Source organism: Salvelinus fontinalis, chromosome 4 (assembly GCF_029448725.1).
Source record: "Salvelinus fontinalis isolate EN_2023a chromosome 4, ASM2944872v1, whole genome shotgun sequence".
In the NCBI taxonomy this organism is placed as follows: domain Eukaryota; kingdom Metazoa; phylum Chordata; class Actinopteri; order Salmoniformes; family Salmonidae; genus Salvelinus; species Salvelinus fontinalis.
Window position 1 is genome coordinate 56,257,091 of NC_074668.1, and position 21,811 is coordinate 56,278,901.

General features: G+C 41.8%; 1 protein-coding gene across 1 annotated transcript; it reads left to right on the forward strand.

The window, feature by feature from the left end:
* Window positions 1–1,057: 1,057 nt before the first annotated feature.
* LOC129854021 (zinc transporter ZIP1-like) lies at window positions 1,058–21,206 on the forward strand. Its single transcript, XM_055920621.1, has 4 exons — window positions 1,058–1,581; window positions 6,942–7,072; window positions 7,369–7,689; window positions 19,598–21,206. The coding sequence occupies exons 1-4, from the start codon at window positions 1,467–1,469 to the stop codon at window positions 19,949–19,951; spliced, it is 921 nt and encodes a 306-aa protein (XP_055776596.1). The 5' UTR covers window positions 1,058–1,466; the 3' UTR covers window positions 19,952–21,206.
* Window positions 21,207–21,811: the final 605 nt, after the last annotated feature.

Genomic DNA, 21,811 nt, shown 5'->3' on the forward strand with positions numbered 1-21,811 from the left:
GTGTTGTAATTTGGTTTATTCTGATTGATTGGATGTTCTGGTCCTGAGGCTTCAGTGTGTTAGTAGAACAGGTTTGTGAACTCAGCCCCAGGACCAGCTGGATGAGGGGACTCTTTTCTTTGCTCAGCTCTTGGTATTGCAGGGCTTGGTAGTGATATGAGAGGGGGTCACTGTATTTTAGATGTTTCCAAAACTTAATTGCTCTTTTTTGAGTTTTTATTATTAGTGGATATTTGCCTAATTCTGCCCTGCATGCATTGTTTGTAGTTTTCCTCTGGACATGTAGGAGAATCTTACAGAACTCTGCATGCAGGGTTTCAATGGGATGTTTGTCCCATTTCTCCCTCACCTCAAACTTTCCAAATGCCAGTAGATTTTCAGTTACAACTCATGAAGAACGCATCATCACAAGAAGGATCGCCTCTTAGCATTATTATTATTATAATAAAACAAATATACACATTAAAATACAAAAACACAGTTATGGGAAGCACAATTATTTTTATTTTTTTTATCACCCAGAAAACAGTTACATTACTCCCCAATTAATACTTAAAATTGCCTAAACAGCACCAGATCATCATGAGGAAATGTATTTTGAATTTTGTTCCATCAATATGGCATATTAAAAATAAAAGCAGATTTACCTAGCTCGCTGGAAAACCTAGGACAGGGCTTGGGAAAGTCCAGGCCTCATCAAGCTTTGATTTAAGTGCCCTTGAACGGGTTACACTACACAGGCGCACCGGTTTGTGTCAAGAATTTGCTAAGCTATTGGGTCTGTACATGCGAATAGTCATGAATCTGCGATCCCATTGAGTAGTGTAACGTTTAGATCTAGGCCTAGCATGACAAAGAGCTACATTGTGGAACACACTAAGCAACCACATTCCTAGTAGGCCTTGTACGTTGTGAGACATCATGATTGATTCAATTTCCCCGTTTGGTCACAAGAATCAGGTCAGGCGTTATGTGCCTAGTAAGAATTCGTAACTTTCTGTGGACTCAGCAATGAGCTGCGCTGTCTGAGAAAATCGAGCTGCAGTCTTAAAATTAGCATAGTAGGCGTGGCTACCAGGAAGAGGACGCAAATATTACCTATCCTAACAGCAGGAATTTATGCTGGCACACGATGGCGGAAAAGTCATGTTTTGAAATGCGGATTTTTATTTTTAAGATTCCCTCATTACCATACACAGGTGACGTCATCAGTTGTGCTGCAGACTACTAGCGCAAAGTCCTCCAACACATTGCTGGACAATGTAAACACATAACGTTAGTTAGCAGGCGCATAAATAGCTTGTGAAATTGTCTGTGTAGCAGGGATGAGTTTTCGAATAGCATAGGTTTTTGTTTTTCAGTAACGCAAACATGTTCGTATGGCGTATTAAATCGCTATTTTACTAGGCTTGTCCCAAAATTGCTTGTTTTGATTCAGCCCGGTAACGTTATAGTAACAAATCGAGATGGACTACTTGTTACAGGTGAAAATAGGCGCCCTCGTGGGTTTGTTACTCCTGACCGTATTTTTCGGATTTATCCCTGCTCGGATGAAGTGGTTCAGAGAAACCAGTGGGACAGGTACGTTTCAGTAGGTAGCCTACAAGTTACATACTAGCTGGCTAGTATTATGCTGTAACCCCGTGCAATTCCACACTTGGGATGTGTTGAGCAAAAGAGCCAAATGGCTCGTTACGGAAGCGTCCGTTGTTTGGCGTCCTTTCCTCCATCCACCTAAACTATTCGATTTCCCATCAACGAGGCATATCCGATATCTCTAAGAACAATACCTACGATTCGTGTTGAACGCGTCCTTCACTATCACATAAGTGTTTAAAACAGGTTTTGATCCAGTGTATACTATTTCCCGCCTGTGTGGGCTGCCATGTCATTGGAGTCCATTTATAGGTCACATGAGAGTAAACTACCAAGGACTCTCCCGCTTTTACAGACAGGAGTAGGGAGACCTGTATAACGTGTTTTAAACGCATATTCGACAGCAAAGAACTCATTCAACCAGACACATTTCAAGTATTGTTCCTAGATATATTGGATATGCCTCTGTTGATGGCAACGTTATTTTGGTTAAACCGAATAGTTTAGGTTTGGCTGTTCATTGATGTCAGGCTACGGAGCTTCATCAAAATCAAATAACATGTATTTATATAGTCTTTCTTACATCAGCTGATATCTCAAAGTGCTGTACAGAAACCCAGCCTAAAACCCCAAACAGCAAGCAATGCAGGTGTAGAAGCATGGTGACTAGGAAAAACTCCCTAGAAAGGCCAAAACCTAGGAAGAAACCTAGAGAGGAACCAGGCTATGAGAGGTGGCCAGTCCTCTTCTGGCTGTGCCGGGTGGAGATTATAACAGAACATGGCCAAGATGTTAAAATGTTCATAAATTACCAGCATAGTCAAATAATAATAATCACAGTAGTTGTCGAGGGTACAGCAAGTCAGCACCTCAGGAGTAAATGTCAGTTGGCTTTTCATAGCCGATTATTAAGAGTATCTCTACCGCTCCTGCGGTCTCTAGAGAGTTGAAAACAGCAGGTCTGGGACAGGTAGCACGTCCGGTGAACAGGTCAGGGTTCCATAGCCGCAGGCAGAACAGTTAAAACTGAAGCAGCAGCACGGCCAGGTGGACTGGGGACAGCAAGGAGTCATCATGCCAGGTAGTCTTGAGGCATGGTCCTAGGGCTCAGGTCCTCTGAGAGAGAGAAAGAAAGAATTAGAGAGAGAATACTTAAATTCACACAGGACATCAGATAAGATAGGAGAAGCACTCCAGATATAACAAACTGACCCTTTCCCCCCGACACAAACTACTGCAGCATAAATACTGGAGGCTGAGACAGGAGGGGTCAGGAGACACTGTGGCCCCATCCGATGATACCCCCGGACAGAGCCAAACAGGAAGGATATAATCCCACCCACTTTGCCAAAGCACAGCCCCCACACCACTAGAGGTATAACTTCAACCACCAACTTACCATCCTGAGACAAGGCAGAGTATAGCCCACAAAGATCTCCGCCACGGCACAACCCAAGGGGGGGTGCCAACCCAGACAGGAAGATCACATCAGTGACTCAACCCACTCAAGTGACGCACCCCTCCTAGGGACGGCATGAAAGAGCACCAGTAAGCCAGTGACTCAGCCCCTGTAATAGGGTTAGAGGCAGAGAATCTCAGTGGAGCGAGGGGAACCGGCCAGGCAGAGACAGCAAGGGCGGTTCGTTGCTCCAGAGCCTTTTCGTTCACCTTCACTCTCCTGGGCCAGACTACACTCAATCATATGACCCACTGAAGAGACGAGTCTTCAGTAAAGACTTAAAAGTTGAGACCGAGTCTGCGTCTCTCACATGGGTAGGCAGACCATTCCATAAAAATTGAGATCTATAGGAGAAAGCCCTGCCTCCAGCTGTTTGCTTAGAAACTCTAGGGACAATTAGGAGGCCTGCATCTTGTGACTGTAGCGTACGTATAGGTATGTACGGCAGGACCAAATCGGAAAGATAGGTAGGAGCAAGCCCATGTAATGCTTTGTAGGTTAGCAGTAAAACCTTGAAATCAGCCCTTGCCTTAACAGGAAGCCAGTCTAGGGAGGCTAGCACTGGAGTAATATGATCACATTTTTTGGGTCTAGTCTAGTATTTAGCACTAACTGAAGTTTATTTAGTGCTTTTTCTGGGTAGCCGGAAAGTAGAGCATTGCAGTAGTTTAACCTAGAAGTAACAAAAGCATGGATACATTTTTCTGCATCATTTTTGGACAGAAAGTTTCTGATTTTTGCAATGTTACGTAGATGGAAAAAAGCTGTCCTTGAAACAGTCCTGATATGTTCGTCAAAAGAGAGATCAGGGTCCAGAGTAACGCCGAGGTCTTTCACTGTTTTATTTGAGATGACTTTACAACCATCAAGATTAATTGTCAGATTCAACAGAAGATCTCTTTGTTTCTTGGGAAACCTAGAACAAGCATCTCTGTTTTGTCCGAGTTTAAAAGTAGAACGTTTTCAGCCATCCACTTCCTTATGTCTGAAACACAGGCTTCTAGCGAGGGCAATTTTGGGGCTTCACTATTTTTCATTTAATTTTAATTTTTCTTTTTCATTGAAATGTACAGTGTGTCGTCCCGAAAGTTAACATTATGTTTTCGAATGACATCCCCAAGAGTTAAAATATATAGTGAAAACAATAGTGGTCCTAAAACGGAACCTTGAGGAACACCGAAATGTACAGTTGATTTGTCAGAGGACATACCATTCACAGAGACAAACTGATATCTTTTTTTATTTTTATAAATTTTATCCCCTTTTCTCATGTTATCCAATCGCTAGTAATTACTATCTTGTCTCATCGCTACAACTCCCGTACGGGCTCGGGAGAGACGAAGGTCAAAAGACATGCGTCCTCCGAAGCACAACCCAACCAAGCCGCACTGCTTCTTAACACAGCGCGCCTCCAACCCGGAAGCCAGCCGCACCAATGTGTCGGAGGAAACACCGTGCACCTGGCCCCCTTGTTTAGCGCGCACTGCGCCCGGCTCGCCACAGGAGTCGCTGGAGCGCGATGAGACAAGGACATCCCTACCGGCCAAACCCTCCCTAACCCGGACGACACTAGGCCAATTGTGCATCGCCCCACGGACCTCCCGGTCGCGGCCGGCTGCGACAGAGCCTGGGCGCGAACCCAGAGTCTCTGGTGGCGCAGCTATAGACCACTGCACCACCCGGGAGGCCCTACCAGCTGATATCTTTCCGACAGATAAGATCTAAACCAGGCCAGAACTTGTCCGTGTAAACCAATTTGGGTTTCCAATCTCTCCAAAAGAATGTGGTGATCGATGGTATCAGAAACGGCACATCAGAAACGGCACAAATGCAGAGCCTTGGTCTGACGCCATTAAAAGGTCATTTACCACCTTCACAAGTGCAGTCTCAGTGCTATGATGGGGTCTAAAACCAGACTGAAGCATTTCGTATACATTGTTTGTCTTCAGGAAGGCAGTGAGTTACTGCGCAACAGCTTTTTCAAAAAAAATTGAGAGGAATGGAAGATTCGATATAGGCTGATAGTTTTTTATATTTTCTGGGTCAAGGTTTGGCTTTTTCAAGAGGCTTTATTACTGCCACTTTTAGTGAGTTTGGTACACATCCGGTGGATAGAGAGCCATTTATTATGTTCAACATAGGAGGGCCAAGCACAGGAAGCAGCTCTTTCAGTAGTTTAGTTGGAATAGGGTCCAGTTTGCAGCTTGAAGGTTTAGAGGCCATGATTAGTTTCATCATTGTGTCAAGAGATATAGTACTAAAACACTTAAGTGTCTCTCTTGATCCTAGGTCCTGGCAGAGTTGTGCAGACTCAGGACAACTGAGCTTTGGAGGAATATGCAGATTTAAAGAGGAGTCTGTAATTTGCTTTCTAATGATCATTATCTTTTCCTCAAAGAAGTTCATGAATTTATTAATGCTGAAGTGAAAGCCATCCTCACTTAGGGAATGCTGCTTTTTAGTTAGCTTTGCGACAGTATCAAAAATAAATTTCGGATTGTTCTTATTTTCCTCAATTAAGTTGGAAAAATAGGATGATCGAGCAGCAGTGAGGGCTCTTCGATACTGCACGCTACTGTCTTTCCAAGCTAGTCGGAAGACTTCCAGTTTGGTGTGGCGCCATTTCCGTTCCAATTTTCTGGAAGCTTGCTTCAGAGCTTGGGTATTTTCTGTATACCAGGGAGCTAGTTTCTTATGACAAATGTTTTTAGGGGTGCAACTGCATCTAGGGTATTGCGCAAGGTTAAATTGAGTTCCTCAGTTAGGTGGTTAACTGATTTTTGTCCTCTGACGTCCTTGGGTAGGCAGAGGGAGTCTAGAAGGGTATCAAGGAATCTTTGTGTTGTCTGAGAATTTATAGCACGACTTTTGATGCTCCTTGGTTGGGGTCTGAGCAGATTATTTGTTGCGATTGCAAACGTAATAAAATGGTGGTCCGATAGTCCAGGATTATGAGGAAAAACATTAAGATCCACAACATTTATTCCATGGGACAAACTAGGTCCAGAGCATGACTCTGGTAGTGAGAAGGTCCAGAGACATGTTGGACAAAACCCACTGAGTCGATGATGGTTTCGAAAGCCTTTTGGAGAGGGTCTGTGGACTTTTCCATGTGAATATTAAAATCACCAAAAATGTGAACATTATCTGCTATGACTACAAGGTCCGATAGGAATTCAGGGAACTCAGTGAGGAACGCTGTATATGGCCCAGGAAGCCTGTAAACAGTAGCTATAAAAAGTGATTGAGTAGGATGTTTTAGGCGTTTTTTAAAGTCACCATTGGCCTCATGTTGAAATCCCTGAGCGGTTTCCTTCCTCTCCGGCAACTGAGTTAGGAAGGACACCTGTATCTTTGTAGTGACTGGGTGTATTGATACACCACCCAAAGTGTAATTAATAACTTCACCATGCTAAAAGGGATATTCAATATCTGATTTTTATTTAGTTTTTATTATAACTTTTTTTACCCATCTACAAATAGGTGCCCTTTGCGAGGCATTGAATAACCTCCCTGGTCTTTTGTATTTGAAATTCACTGCTCGACTGTGTGCGGTACAGAAATGAGGCAGTCATTCAAAAATCATGTTTAACACTATTATTGCACACTGTGAGTCCGTGCAACTTATTATGACTTGTTAAGCACATTTTTACTCCTGAAGTTATTTATGTAGGCTTGCCATAACAAAGGGGTTGAATACTTATTGACTCAAGACATTTCAGCTTTTTGTTTTTTATGAATTTGTAAAAATTAAACATAATTCCACTTTGACATTATGGGATATTGTCAGTGACACAAAAAATCTCAATTTGATCTATTTTAAATTCAGGCTGCAACAACAAAATGTGGAAAAAGTCATTAAACAGTTGCATTTTTTATCATGCAGAAACACATCGGGTGGTCCTGAGTTTCATCAGCTGTTTTGCCGGAGGCGTCTTCCTGGCTGCCTGTCTGTTGGACATCATCCCAGACTACCTGTCGGACATCAATGCTGAGCTGGACGCACGGAGGGTGGACGTAAGTGCCACACTCCCATCCCCTTTGTAAAATGACAAAAAGCTATATGATTATCCATGGCACAAACCAATGTATTAAGGGATAGTTACAACAGTTATACTTTAGTTCTATTGTATCTGTAAAACATGGGGAAATGTGCTAGTTAGTGCGGAAGTTATTAATCCACAGGCTCATTACCTGGTGATGTGTTAAGGATTTCTTTCATTGTTTTATATATATATATATATATCCCTAATCCTTGGCGTTTATTTAAACAGAACTCTTACTTTTGTTGTTTTCACCTCTATCTCAAACAGACCAGCTTCCCCCTCCCAGAGTTCATCATGGCTGCAGGCTTCTTCACTGTGCTCATCGTGGAGAGGATCGTTCTGAACTGCAGACAAGATGCCATGCAAGGGTCAGACCAGGAGAGAGCACCTCTGATGCAGGCCAACGGGCACAGCCATGGGCACGGGCAGGAGAAAGCCTCGTCCACCGACCTGGAGGGTAGTGCCCACCATGTCCACATGGACCTCCAGGCCCACTCCTCCTTTCGCTCGTTCATGCTCTTTTTCTCGCTCTCCCTGCATTCTGTGTTCGAGGGCCTGGCCATCGGGCTACAGACCACAGACTCAAAGGTAGGTGCTGGAGAGCGAGCTGTACTTAAAATGCACAATAGGTCCATTTGTTTTAGCTTGCCCGGGGAACATATTAAACCATTATCTTGGTCCTAAAAGTGAAATATCTGCCCACCTGTGGCACTGGGTCAGCTAAAACAAATGTACCCATACATTTCAAATGCATGCCAATACTTTCCAAGTGTATCTTCAAATACATTCCAATAATATTCAACTACTTCTTTCTTCAAATGAAAATACAATTTGTATTATTTATACTGAACAGAAATATAAACGCAACATGCAACAATTTCAACGATTTTCCTGATTTACAGTTCATACAAGGACATCAGTCAATTTAAATAAATAAATTAGGCCCTAATCTATGGATTTCACATGACTGGGAATAAAGATACGCATCTGTTGGTCACAGATGCCTTAAAAAAAAGAAGTAGCTGCATGGATCAGGAAACCAGTCAGTATCTGGTGTGACCACCATTTTCCTCATGCAGCGCGACATCTCCTTCGCATAGAGTTTATCAGACTGTTGATTGTGGCCTGTGGAATATTGTCCCTCTTCAATGGCTATGTGAAGTTGCTGGATATTGGCAAGAACTGGAACACGCTGTCGTACATGTCGATCCAAAGCATCCAAAAAATGCTCAATGGGTGACATGTCTTGTGAGTGTACAGGCCGTGGAAGAAGTGGGACATTTTCGGCTTCCAGGAATTGTGTACAGAACCTTGCAACATGGGGCAGTGCATTATCATGCTAAAACATGAGGGGATTGCAGCGTATGACTGGCACGACAATGGGTCTAAGGATCTCGTCACAGTATGCATCTCTGTGCATTCACATTGCCATTGATAAAATGCAATTGTGTTTGTTGTCCGTAGCTTATGGCTGTCCTTACCATAACCCCACCGCTATCCTGGGGCAGTCTGTTCACAACGTTGACATCAGCAAACCGCTCGCCCACACAACGTCATACCAGTGGTCTGTGGTTGTGAGGCTGGTTGGACGCACTGCTGAATTCTGCTCTGGTGGACATTTTAGTGGCCTTTTCTTGTCCCCAGCACAAGGTGCACCTGTGTAATGATCATGCTGTTTAATCAGCTTCTTGATATGCCACTCCTCAGGTTGATAGATTGTCTTGACAAAGGAGAAATGCTCACTAACAGGGATGTAAACAAAATTTGAGAGAAATACACTTTTTGTGCATATGGAACATTTCTGGCATCTTATTTCACCTCATGAAACATAGGACCAACACTTTACATGTTGCGTTTTTATATTTTTGTTCAGCGTATATCTAGCGGTGAGTCTCTGTTGTGCGGCGCACATGAGGTGATCAAATCACATGTATTTATATAGCCCTTCTTACATCAGCTGATATCTCAAAGTGCTGTACAGAAACCCAGCCTAAAACCCCGAACAGCAAGCAATGCAGGTGAATGCATTGAATGCACTTGAATGCAATTCACTACTAAATGTTTGCCATCAAACCTTTTAGAATGGCTTTCTGCCAGACGTCAAAGAGCTCTGGATGAGTTATGCCCTGTGCTTCCTACTAGTGTTTTTCCTCCTCTGTTGTTCACCCCTTTGCTCCATGTACACATGCTGCTATTCCTTCAGAAAAGCCTGCATCAGAACTTTATTCATTTGCACAATTTTTCTTGTTCACTTGTAAATGTCCACACTCACTGAAAATGACATTCGGTAGCTACTAGTTATGCCTGTATAACTTTGATCTGGATTTGCCTGTCTTTGTCATTAGTTATGTTAGTTTGTGATTTAGCTATTAGTTTGTGGAAATTCTGTTAGCATTCTGGTATTAGAGACCCAATGGGCTTTACTTGCATTTAACGCCCCTTTTGGGCTATGCCGGTAATACCGTAAATCAAGGACGTTATGAAAATCTGGATACCACCTAAGTTAAGTAGCTAATATCAGGCCAGGGTGACCGCTAAAGCACATTTATTGCTTTTGTAGTTCAATTAAAACGGAATGATTCTGAACACTCCCAAGTCCCAACTTCGGCAGACAAGTTTCACATTCTTGCTGACGTTTCTAGGCACAAGCATAAACTAGTTCGTTGGGGAGGGCTCATTACGACGACTGACTGAACCGATCCATTTGTCCCCACTCAACTCTGGCTGCGCGACATACGTCATCAATTTTGCGCACCAGGCGTGTCCATAGCCACAGATGATCTATTTATATTGACCAGATACTCAAGTGGCCACTATAACAATGAAAATACATGTCTTCAAATATGGAAGGCAGTTGGAGGAGGCAAGATCAGGTGGGACCATTCTAGCCAATGACACTGCAATTGAACGTTTTTCTCAAAGATGCCAGGATGTCACGTGTCCTACATAAAGTACCAAGTTAAAAGTTTGGACACACCTACTCATTCAAGGGCGTTTCTTTATTTGTACTTTTTTCTACACGGTAGAATAATAGTGAGGACATCATATGAAATAGCACATGGAATCATGTGGAAACCATAAAAGTGTTAAACATCCAAATATATTTTAGATTCTTCAAAGTAGCCACCCTTTGCCTTGATGACAGCTTTGCTTACTCTTGGCATTATCTCAACCAGCTTCACCTGGAATGCTTTTCCAGCATAGTTTTCATGTCTTCACTATTATTCTACAGTGCAGAAAATAGTACAAATAAAGAAACCCGTAAATAAGTAGTTGTCCAAACATTTGACTGGTACTGTATATCAGTGCACTTGTAACAAACTAAGAATTACAAAACTTGTATTTGATCAAATAAGCCTCACGTAGCAAATAAGCCATAACAATTTTTGTTGACTAAAAACTCCTTGCTTGGTGGTTGAAAAAAATGCCACCTGCTGGAGAAACTGATTTTGGGCCTTGCAATTTGCCTCTTTCTCTCTGGTATAGCCTATCCTGAAGTTGGTGGTGTAAACTGGATGCAATCCGGATATTGATGGTCCATGAATCGATTTATGCAAAGGAGGTAGATTATGTTGAAAACAATGGATAGAGATCTTGGATGCAGTCAATTTTCTTTTATATACTATATATACAAAAGTATGGAGACACCCCTTCAATTAGTTGATTCTGCTATTTCAGCCACACATTTTGCTGACGGGTGTATACAATTTAGCACACAGCCATGCAATCTACATAGACAAACATTGGCATACTTGGTATTCACATCTCAAAAAATATTAATTAATTTACCACAATCAATTTCAATAGTGTTATCAAATCAAATGTATTTATATAGCCTTTCTTACATCAGCTGATATCTCAAAGTGCTGTACAGAAACCCAGCCTAAAACCCCAAACAGCAAGCAATGCAGGTGTAGAAGCACGGTGGCTAGGAAAAACTCCCTAGGAAGGCATAAACCTAGGAAGAAACCTAGAGAGGAACCAGGCTATGAGGGGTGGCCAGTCCTCTTCTGGCTGTGCTGGGTGGAGATTATAACAGAACATGGCCAAGATGTTCAAATGTTTATAAATGACCAGCATGGTCAAATAATAATAATCACAGTAGTTGTCGACGGTGCAACAAGTCAGCACCTCAGGAGTAGATGTCAGTTGGCTTTTCATAGCCGATCATTGAGAGTATCTCTACCGCTTCTGCTGTCTCTAGAGATTGAAAACAGCAGGTCTGGGACAGGTAGCACGTCCGGTGAACAGGTCAGGGTTCCATAGCCGCAGGCAGAACAGTTGAAACTGGAGCAGCAGCACGGCCAGGTGGACTGGGGACAGCAAGGAGTCATCATGCCAGGTAGTCCTGAGGCATGGTCCTAGGGCTCAGGTCCTCTGAGAGAGAAAGAAAGAAAGAGAGAATTAGAGAGAGCATACTTAAATTCACACAGGACACCGGATAAGACAGGAGAAGTACTCCAGATATAACACTGACCCTAGCCCCCCGACACATAAACTACTGCAGCATAAATACTGGAGGCTGAGACAGGAGGGGTCAGGAGACACTGTGGCCCCATCCGATGATACCCACAGACAGGGCCAAACAGGCAGGATATAACTCCACCCACTTTGCCAAAGCACAGCCCCCACACCACTAGAGGGATACCTTCAACCACCAACTTACCATCCTGAGACAAGGCCGAGTATAGCCCACAAAGATCGCCGCCATGGCACAACCCAGACAGGAAGATCACGTCAGTGACTCAACCCACTTAAGTGACGCACCCCTCCTAGGGACGGCATTGAAGAGCACCAGTAAGCCAGTGACTCAGCCCCTGAAATAGGGTTAGAGGCAGAGAATCCCAGTGGAGAGAGGGGATCCTATCACAGTTTACTTACTTACTAATGGCACTGCCTAATTCAGACAACTCGTTTTTTAAATCATATGAGCAAAAAATATTTTATTTGGAATGCTAAGCCAGACAAAATTAAATGTGCCTATTTATATAATGAATATGAGTTTGGGGGGCTAAAATTCAATATTAAAGCTTTAAATCTCTCACTAAAAGCGTCATTCATACATAAGTTATACTTAAAACCAAAATGGTTCTCCAGTAGATCGTTAAGAAATGCTCATCCTTTGTTCAAAAATTGCCTTTTTGCCTTTATACAGATTGCAACTTTTAATTTCCGACCTAATTGAAAATAAAATTTTGTTTAAAGTATCGTCTTTTCTTAAACAAGCCATATGACACTGGTTACAATTTTCAGTTTTATCCTCCAGAAAAGATAGAACAAATGTTATGGTTAAACTCAAATATACTGATTAATGAAAAACATTCTTTATGGACATTTTTTTAAATGGTATTATATTTATTAATGAAATTATGAATAGTAACGGAGGAGTTATGTCACATATGCAGCTATCGAAAAAATATGGGAATATCTGCTCAATCCAAATTTACAACTAACTTATTGCAGCACTACCACAAAAATGGAGGAGGCAAGTAGAAAAAGGAAGAAGGTAGGGAACTTGTTTGCCTGCCATATATTAAAGATACAAATTGACTGAAAGGCATAAAAAAAAATACCAGTTTCATTTGAGTACAAAAATGTTGACAGCTGTGCCATACAGGTTGCAGAATAAATGGGAAGAGATTTTCGATGTACCAATTCCATGGCACATGGTTTATGAACTGGTACAAAAAAACTATATTTGATTCAACACTTCGAGTTTTTCAATTTAAATTATTATATTATATAAATTATTATTGTTTGCCACCAACAGAATGCTATATGTATGGGGCATACAACAATCTCAGCTCTGTAGATTTTGTTTCGAAGAGACAGAATCAATAGATCATTTATTCTGGCAGTGCCCCTATGTAGCTTGTTTCTGGTCACAGGTTCAGGAATTGTTTTAAAAAATCACAACATGCACTTAAAATTAACCTTACAAATAGCAGTGTTGGGTGATTTGGAAAGCCATAGTCAGTCAATAAATAACAGAATAATACTCGTACTAAAGGTTTTCATCTTTAGCTCACAATCTGTGGATACTATAGGATGACAAGGGTTCACAAATTATGTAAAACATCACAGCGCAATTGAAACTATATGGCACAAGGAAACCAAACGAGTTTGGTCTATGGTGATAGGTGGGATGGGCTGAGAGTGGTTGGGGTTTGGGATTAAAGAGTTTATGTTTGGTAATGTAATATTGTTATGTGACTGCTTTATTTAAAAGTACCATGTATGCAAAATGTATATGTAGCAGAAAAGCTGTAAAAAAATATATTTGTCCTTCGAAGAGGGGGGTGGTGGAGGGGTTAATAAAAAAATAAACATTGGCAGTAGAATGGCCTTACTGAAGAGCTCAGTGACTTTCAACGTGGCACCGTCATACTGACTTGTCACATTTCTGCCCTACTAGAGCTGCCCCGGTCAACTGTAAGTACTGTTATTGTGAAGTTGAAACGTCTAGGAGCAACACCGGCTCAGCAGCGAAGTGGTAGGCCACACAAGTTCACGGAACGGGAGTGCTGAAGCGCGTAGCACATAGAAATCATCTGTCCTCGGTTGCAACACTCACTACCGAGTTCCAAACTGCTTCTGGAAGCAACGTTAGTACAAGAATTGTTCGTTGGGAGCTTCATAAAATTGGTTTCTATGGTCGAGCAACCATAGAAGCCCAAGATTACCATGCACAATGCCAAGCGTCGGCTGGAGTGGTGTAAAGCTTGCCTCCGTTGGACTCTGGAGCAGTGGAAACGCGTTCTCTGGAGTGATGAATCACGCTTCACCGTCTGACAGATGACTCTGGGTTCGGTGGATGCCAGGAGAACACTACCTGCCCCAATGCATAGTACCAACTATAACGTTTGGTGGAGGAGGAATAATGGTCTGGGAATGTTTTTCATGGTTAGGGCATAGCCCCTTAGTTCCAGTGAAGGGAAATCTTAACACTACAGCATACAATGACACTCTAGATGATTCTGTGCTTTGAACTTTGTGGCGAAAGTTTGGGAGAGGCCCTTTCTTGTTTCAGCATGACAATGCCCCCATGCACAAAGCGAGGTCCATACAGAAATGGTTTGTCGATCGGTCTGGAATAACTTTTCTGGCCTGCACAGCCCTGAGCTCAACCCCATCGACCACCTTTGGGAATGAATTGGAACGCAGAATGCGAACCAGGCTTAATTGCCCAACATCAGTGCCCAACCTCACTAATGCTCTTGTGGCTGAATGGAAGCAAGTCCCCTGCAGCAAAGCCTTCCCAGATGACTGAAGGCTGTTATAGCAGCAAAAGGGGAACCAACTCCATATTAATGCCCATGATTTTGGAATGAGATGTTCAAGCAGGTGTCTTCACACTACATGACAAAAAGTATATCTGTCTAGTTAACTGTTTAGCTATTCCAGCATGTATTTATGTTTTCGTCCCCCAAAATTCCATCGACACAGGGCTGGCTTACCGAACAGGAACCCAGGCCACTGTGGTGGAATATTCTATTCAAGTGAGAGAGACTTTGTCCTTTCTTCAATCAATCATCTTTAATCAATATCGATTAATTATTGCAATGATGAAACCGCCGACCCAACCGTCTTGACTGTTGGACCGAGAGCCTACCCCTTACAGACCATGCTGTTCCTTATTCCTGGTACCAAGATTGCTCAGTCGTAGCTGGTTCAACACTTTGGGTTCATCCTGTGGTCATCTGCCTCTGGTGTTGTCTCCCAGATGCCAAGATAATTAGGAATACTGGGGCCTTTGTTCTGTTCCTCCAGGCTCTCTATCTCGTTGACACCCACCACATCTGATCTATGGAATGCCAGCTGTAGGTTTTTTTAGCACCAAGCCATTACTTAATCGGTTGCCAGCCCAAGCTTCAAAATACTTCCCTCAGTTAACTCCGAAAAGGAGAGAGAGTCCAAAGAACCTTTCTTTATTAAATAAAACAACCATTTGGTGCATAAATATAACAATCTTGTAATCCTGCTACTACACCACATGTGGCCCCCGACGTAGCTAGCAAGCGACCAGCTAGCTATAGCCAGCCTGCTGCTAATCAAAGGTAGATAACTGGTTTATTTGCCCAACATCTACCAAACTATTTCCTAATGTTTCTCAAAATTACTGTAGCTGGCTAATAAATGTTATCATGCTTTGTGATTTGAAGGTGTCGGGGAAATCAACAATGAAGAAAGATCAGGATGGCTGCCAGAGTATGAGATGTTTTATTGACAAAGACAAGCAGAGACATAACAGGCGTCGAAGCAGAAAGACATGACAGAGCGCCCAGGAGAGAACTCTCTAGTACACACGTCAAGTACATTTTCTCAGAGCCTTACTTCCTTGTTCAACTCTGTTTATACCTGGTTGTGTCATAATGTGCCTTGCAGTAATTGATTACAGTAATCAAATTCAACATATCACAACTGCTTGAGTGTAGAGTTTTAATAAACTTGGCTAAGCTTCCAGGTGAAAAACTTAATAATTAATATCAGTATTGTGGACATGTGACTACAGATGCAAGTAGCTTGTTAGCGGCTGGAGTGTACAACCAGGTCTTCTCTCTCGACTTTGGAGGGAAACCCTCCTTAACTTAGACTCAGCAGATTCTTTAAAATATTTTATACGTTTGAGAAACCACCTGCAGGATGACCCCATATTCTATAAGAAAGTATTTCGTTTTTTATAGGACCGTTGGACATCACTGCCCATTTGAGCTTACAAACTAAACCAACATAGGCATGTTTAGATATGTTGACAATGACAAATCATTATGTTTTATTGTTGTATGTCTATTGCAAATCACTATGACTCCGCCTCTGTCTAAACCTTTATTACATTCAATGGCAGCGGGAGCACCTAATTCCCAGCTGGAGCACTTATGACCTCCTTGGCCCGACAGCCAACAGTGATGCACCCGGTTTTAAGCTGTTTTAGTGCACACATGTCACCCTGTCCCCTACAGTAGTACATGATGAACACCACGGGGGAAACAAATCAAATTGGCCAGTCACAGTCATGCTTTTTTGTTCTACCAGATCTGCGATCAGAAAGTTCTAGCTAGTGTATCCCTCTGTCCTTCGAATGTTGTTGGATGTAGATGTCTGATTTATCAGGTCCCAGGCTCCCATGACTGGTATAATAATAATTAATTTGCAAGTTAATTACAATGAGCTTTTTGCTTTAGCACCATCTGTACCTGATAGAGCCGATCTAGTCTCACGTAAGTTGTCTGGCGCGAGAGACTCATTGGGAGGGAGAATAGAGCCAGAGAGGAAGAGATGAAGCTAGAGGTTTCACTTGACAAAATCTATCCAAAATAAGACTAATGCATTTCTATGGGCTTATTTTGGACCTTAGCTTGTCGCCTTTGGGACAACGACTCCCATTGTTAGGGCGGAGACATGAGCATCTCGTCATTGTATACAGATCTCTGCTGGAGCATACCCAAAAGTTCTGACTGAGCGCACATTTGAGGACGGTCCATTTACTTTGTGCTGTTAATATCATAAATGTACTTTTAATCTGTCTGTCTGCATATTTCAAGACATGGCATATGGGGGTGTAGTGAGATTGCCAATGGGCTGGACAATTCTCTTCTAATCAACCATCTTGGCAAAAACGTATACTAAAAACGTGGAAATCAATCAATCCGACATTAACACAATGGAAAAACATAAATGATTTATTTAAATAGTATTGGTGATCGAGGAAAAACAAATTGGAACAATTTTAAGGCCAAGTGGGAAAACAATAATGCAGGCAATGGGGATGGGGGTGTAAACATGCAGGTCTGGGCAGATGAGATGTGTGTGTGTAATTTGTTGTTCGTATAAGTGTCTATCTGGAGTAAACCCAAATGGGCCTCTGGAAAACAGCCCTAATGTTTGAAACAAATATCATTATCTTTTCATCCAGAGTCACATTTATTTATTTTCCAAGCTATAGCTAACAATATTTTACATGAGGTAGGTTTTTAAAGGACCAAAGAGTTTGGTCTGCTTCATGTTTTCATTTTTGCCAATAATATAAAATATAAAATAAATATTGCTGTCTTCACAGCCCTACTCATAATGGGCCCAATTCCGACTTAGGAAATTACGCAAGCTTTTCCTACGCATTTCTCAGTAGTTGCTATTCAGACTTACCTTGAGCAGGTGCATACAGGATTTGCAGGTGTGATTCCTTTGCGCGTGCTGAACAAATGTAATTCAACCGCTGAAAACCCTCCTACTTGCCAACAGATTTTCTCATGGAGTTTTCATTCAATAGGGATTTCAGCACATTAATCTTAAATGATCCCTTTAATTACGATGTACCTTTTTAGTAAGTATTTTGTCCACAGACTCATTCGAAACTATTTAGAGAGAATGGGTTCAGAATATTATGGATCATGAAAGAAAGCTATCTAATATGCATATTTGTGTCCGTTTTAGCACCAATTGGTCAGTAAAATAAATAAAAAATACTCTGATCTTGTAGATTATTTAGGGTTAGGAAAGTATTTATAATTCATAAACTGGTAAAGAGAGCCCTTATGCACGAAAGAAAGAACTGGTTTGACTCATTCTAAAAATTGCCACATTCAGTTCTTCAACCCACGGTAATATTGGACGATTAGTGGTCATATAATTATAATAGGGAGAATAGTGTAAGCTATGCCCTCGTCTCGTGCCTACACTAACCATGAAACTGTGACTATACACAGCCAAGTCTTGCGCCATGCGTTCGGGATCAAACTGTTGCGCTCCGCTTCATAACGATTTAATTAGCCTTCATGTCATTTTTCTTTTATACTATCAACTGTTACTAATGATCCTCAGCAACAACCACATGGCCGTGATGTCGTTTAGAGGAAGCAAATGTCGGTCATCAAAACTATGTAATTAAATGGAACGGTAAAGTAGGCTATACCAACTGAAGAGAACTAAAAGTAAATTGGCAGTTTTACAAAAATATGTGTGGTTGTTAGGCGTACTAATGGTCGATTTTGATCGTGGCTCATATTTAAGATGATAGGAAACAGAGAAACTCGGGATAGCCTATAATTAATACATTCGAGAGGGCCCATCCTTGCAATTTTTAAAAGGCCGTACAATTTCAATTCTGCATAATGTAACAGCAGTTCCTAAACAATACAATGGGAAAGTTGACATGCTTCAGTTTGCTGCCATATGACTGGTTTCACATTCGTCTCCCAACGATTTAGAAGGTAAAATGCATCTGAAACACGTGCCATTTTTAGAATTCCCAAACAAGATACTCATTTACTTAGCTCTCATCAAGTTGTAAATTACAATGCAGGGAGAATGGTGTTATTTCTGTTGGGTGGGGGGGGAAATAAAGTCTATTTCTAACCCGTGCTTTTCATGTGATGTGCTCTTGGACTTTATCTTCACAGACAGTTCTCCTTTTCACTGTATTGTCCTTTGTTGGTATTCAGGGCAGTCTCTTTCCATCACAAAAAGCATAGTGAAGGTTATTGCTGTGCTTAGAAGGAGAAAGCCCCAGGACAACTCATTCCAATCACACGTAGTGTCAGGAGGTTTAGAGTTTCTTGTTCATTTATGCAATGTAGAGAGGCAGAGGGAAGTGAGACATGTATTATTTCCATGCGCTTTCTCTCACATCCTCAGTATAACATCGCTCACACAGCATGCACCATGTCAGCGGATTCTAATGACAAAAGGCTCTGGGATTTTTGACCAAAAGTCAATACACTATAAAGACATGCAAGTTTCTGACACATTGATTGACGTGAGCACTCACTGTGGTAGAAAGAAGAGGAGTGGGAAAGACGGGAATGTCACTTTTTAACTGGTAAAGGGACATTACATTCAAATCAAAAGTTGTCACATGTTCTCAGATCTCAAACATAGTCTGATGTCATGTCCACATCCCATGTAATTGGTTGTGTAGATCCAGCTATAGCCTCAACCCCAAATAAATGGAAAAGAGCAGCACCGGAAATCTGGAAATGATCTTTTTCCCATTTATTTGGGATTGTGGATTATAGAAGGGTGGTATTCATTTGTACACACCGTAGCAAAAATATTTTGCACTATCACAAAAACTAAATATAGCGAAAGCAAAAACAAGTGTTTCTTATTGGACAAATTCAGGTAGATCCCTCCCTGTTTTTGCCCGTTTGTTTCGTAGTGAATACGACCCTGGATCTACAAAACAGATGGCTTGGGATGTGAACTTAATTTGATATTAGACTACTATGAGGTCTGAAAACATCTGCCTACTTTGGAGTATAATGTCCGTTTTAAACCGCTTTCTCTGGTTGATCAAAGACATTATCTGGCTTGAAGTGACAGATCTATGTAGGCTAACCTGTTAATAGACTTTTCAAATAAGTAATTTATATATAATTTATATACCAGTCATTTCTACAGCTTGTGTTGATCTTATACAGCTTTCTTCATCTTGCTGTGATGATGAAAGGATGTAGGAGAGGAATTTAACCTCTAATCTCGTTTTCTCTATCCTATCCAGGTATTAGAGATCTGCATCGCCATTGTGGTCCACAAAAGCATCATCGTGTTCAGCCTGTCGGTGAAGCTGGTCCAGAGCGCGGTCCCACCCATGTGGGTTGCGGCCTACGTGGGCGTCTTCGCCATGATGTCGCCGCTGGGCATCGGAGTGGGCATCGGGGTTATCGAGGCCCAGCTGGCAGCAGGCGCTCTGATCCAGGCCATCCTGGAGGGGCTGGCGGCCGGGACCTTTATTTACATCACCTTCATGGAGATCCTGCCTCACGAGCTGAACTCCCCGGAGAACCAGCTGCTCAAGGTGTTCTTCATCCTGTTGGGCTTCAGCGTCATGGCGGGCCTCACCTTCCTGGGCTGAGAGGATGTCACCGACTGGAGCAACTGACCTAGCAGGAATATGGGTGTGGCTCATATGAATCACGGGACTTGATGTTGTGTCGCCATAAGGGGAGGTGTCTCAGGGAGACGGGAAACATAAAAACGGTCCCGTTTTACTGCAGGGTTGATGCAGGGGAGATTACAGTGCCCGTGTCTGGCTGTGCCCGTGTGCCACTTTTATTTGAGGGTCACAGCTGTTCTTACTCAGTATTTTTGTTTTGGGTGATACTCATTGGTATTTTTTATCCTGCTTTTAGCATAGATTTTAATTTCACAGCCAAGGATGGTAAGACAGTTTTTTAATTTAAGAACTTTTAATGATTTCAAATAGATTATATTTAGTTAAGTAATACTTTTTAATTTGCTTGTTTTAGCACTGGGAAATAATAAGCACACAGAATGTGGCAATATTAGTTGTTTATAAGTGTGGCATACATACCAGTGGTTGTCTTAAAAAAAAAAAAATCTATTCTTTCAACAATCGCTGTTTGTAACCTTTTGCACATAACTGAAGATCACTGAAAAAAGAGCTGTTCATATTGACATCATGATTGCCTGGTCTCTTTGGCAAATGACAGGTGTGGCAAGGAGTGGAACGTTAGCTAAAAAGACTCGTATCCAGACTAACATGATATCTCTTAATAGTCAAATGAATCCGTCACATCAATATCTCATGTATACAGGTTAAAATGTCAATTGCATCATGTGTACACTTTTGGATGTGTGCCCACAGTTAAGTTGTGAGCCTCCACAGTTAAGTTGAAGTATTAAATGTTTAATCGCCATTTGTGGAACGAATTGTTTTCACCTCGGGAACTATACTATGCCTTACAAATAAAGATTGTTTTATTGCCACACAGGGGACAGGTGCAGTGAAATGTGTTTTACAGGGTCAGCCATAGTAGTACGGTGGGTTAAGTGCCTTGCTCAAGGGCACAACAACAGATTTTTCACCTTGTTGGCTAATATAAGACAAATCATTGTGACCAACATGTTAAAGCGAGATTGTTATTTTAACATGTGCTGAAGTTGAACTTCTTAATCTGTGTTTTCCTGACTCGGTTCCTCGTGTTGATAGTTTCCCTACCCCAGCCATGAGTCATGTTTCTGTTGTGTAATCAAAGTTTCAAATTTATAACAGCACTATCTCATGTGGCCCTCGGCTTCCTCTTACTCCTCCATTCTCCTCTCTGACACTGTTGCAGTAAAATAATGATTAAACAAGTTGGCTATGATTTGTTTAAAGTGTGTGTCTGTTGTGTATGCTTTTGCGATATGCACTCTCATCACGATTACTAAGAGAAGCATGATGGGGTTTTATTTTTAGGAGGTGGGTAGGCTGCAAGGGTTGAGATTGTGATGTTCTGCCTGTGACTTGTGTCCTGAAATAACTGTGGATGGTCTGACTGTAATTGGGCCCAATCCTAATATTTTGTCCAATTATAGGCAAAATATCTGAATTGGGCTGTCTGTAAACACAGCCTAAGTGTCCCCAAACCTATGTACTAGATGTAAACTCAACAAAAAAAAGAAACGTCCTCTCACTGTCAACTGCGTTTATTTTCAGCTAACTTAAAGTGTGTAAATATTTGTATGAAAATACGATTCAACAACTGAGACATAAACTGAACAAGTTCCACAGACATGTGACTAACAAAAATGGAATAATGTGTCCCTGAATAAAGGGGGGTCAAAATAAAAAATAACAGTCAGTATCTGGTGTGGCCACCAGATGCATTTTTGTACTGCGGTGCATCTCCTCATGGACTGCACCAGATTGCCAGTTTTTGCTGTGAGATGTTACCCCACTCTTCCACCAAGGCACCTGCAAGATCCCGGA

Excerpts from the sequence above, each read along its gene's own strand:
- LOC129854021 (XM_055920621.1), top strand. The coding sequence starts at position 1,467 with ATGGACTACTTGTTACAGGTGAAAATAGGCGCCCTCGTGGGTTTGTTA. Across the intron at positions 7,073-7,368 it reads TGGACGCACGGAGGGTGGAC|ACCAGCTTCCCCCTCCCAGA; the intron begins GTAAGTGCCACA and ends TATCTCAAACAG. Across the intron at positions 7,690-19,597 it reads TACAGACCACAGACTCAAAG|GTATTAGAGATCTGCATCGC; the intron begins GTAGGTGCTGGA and ends TATCCTATCCAG.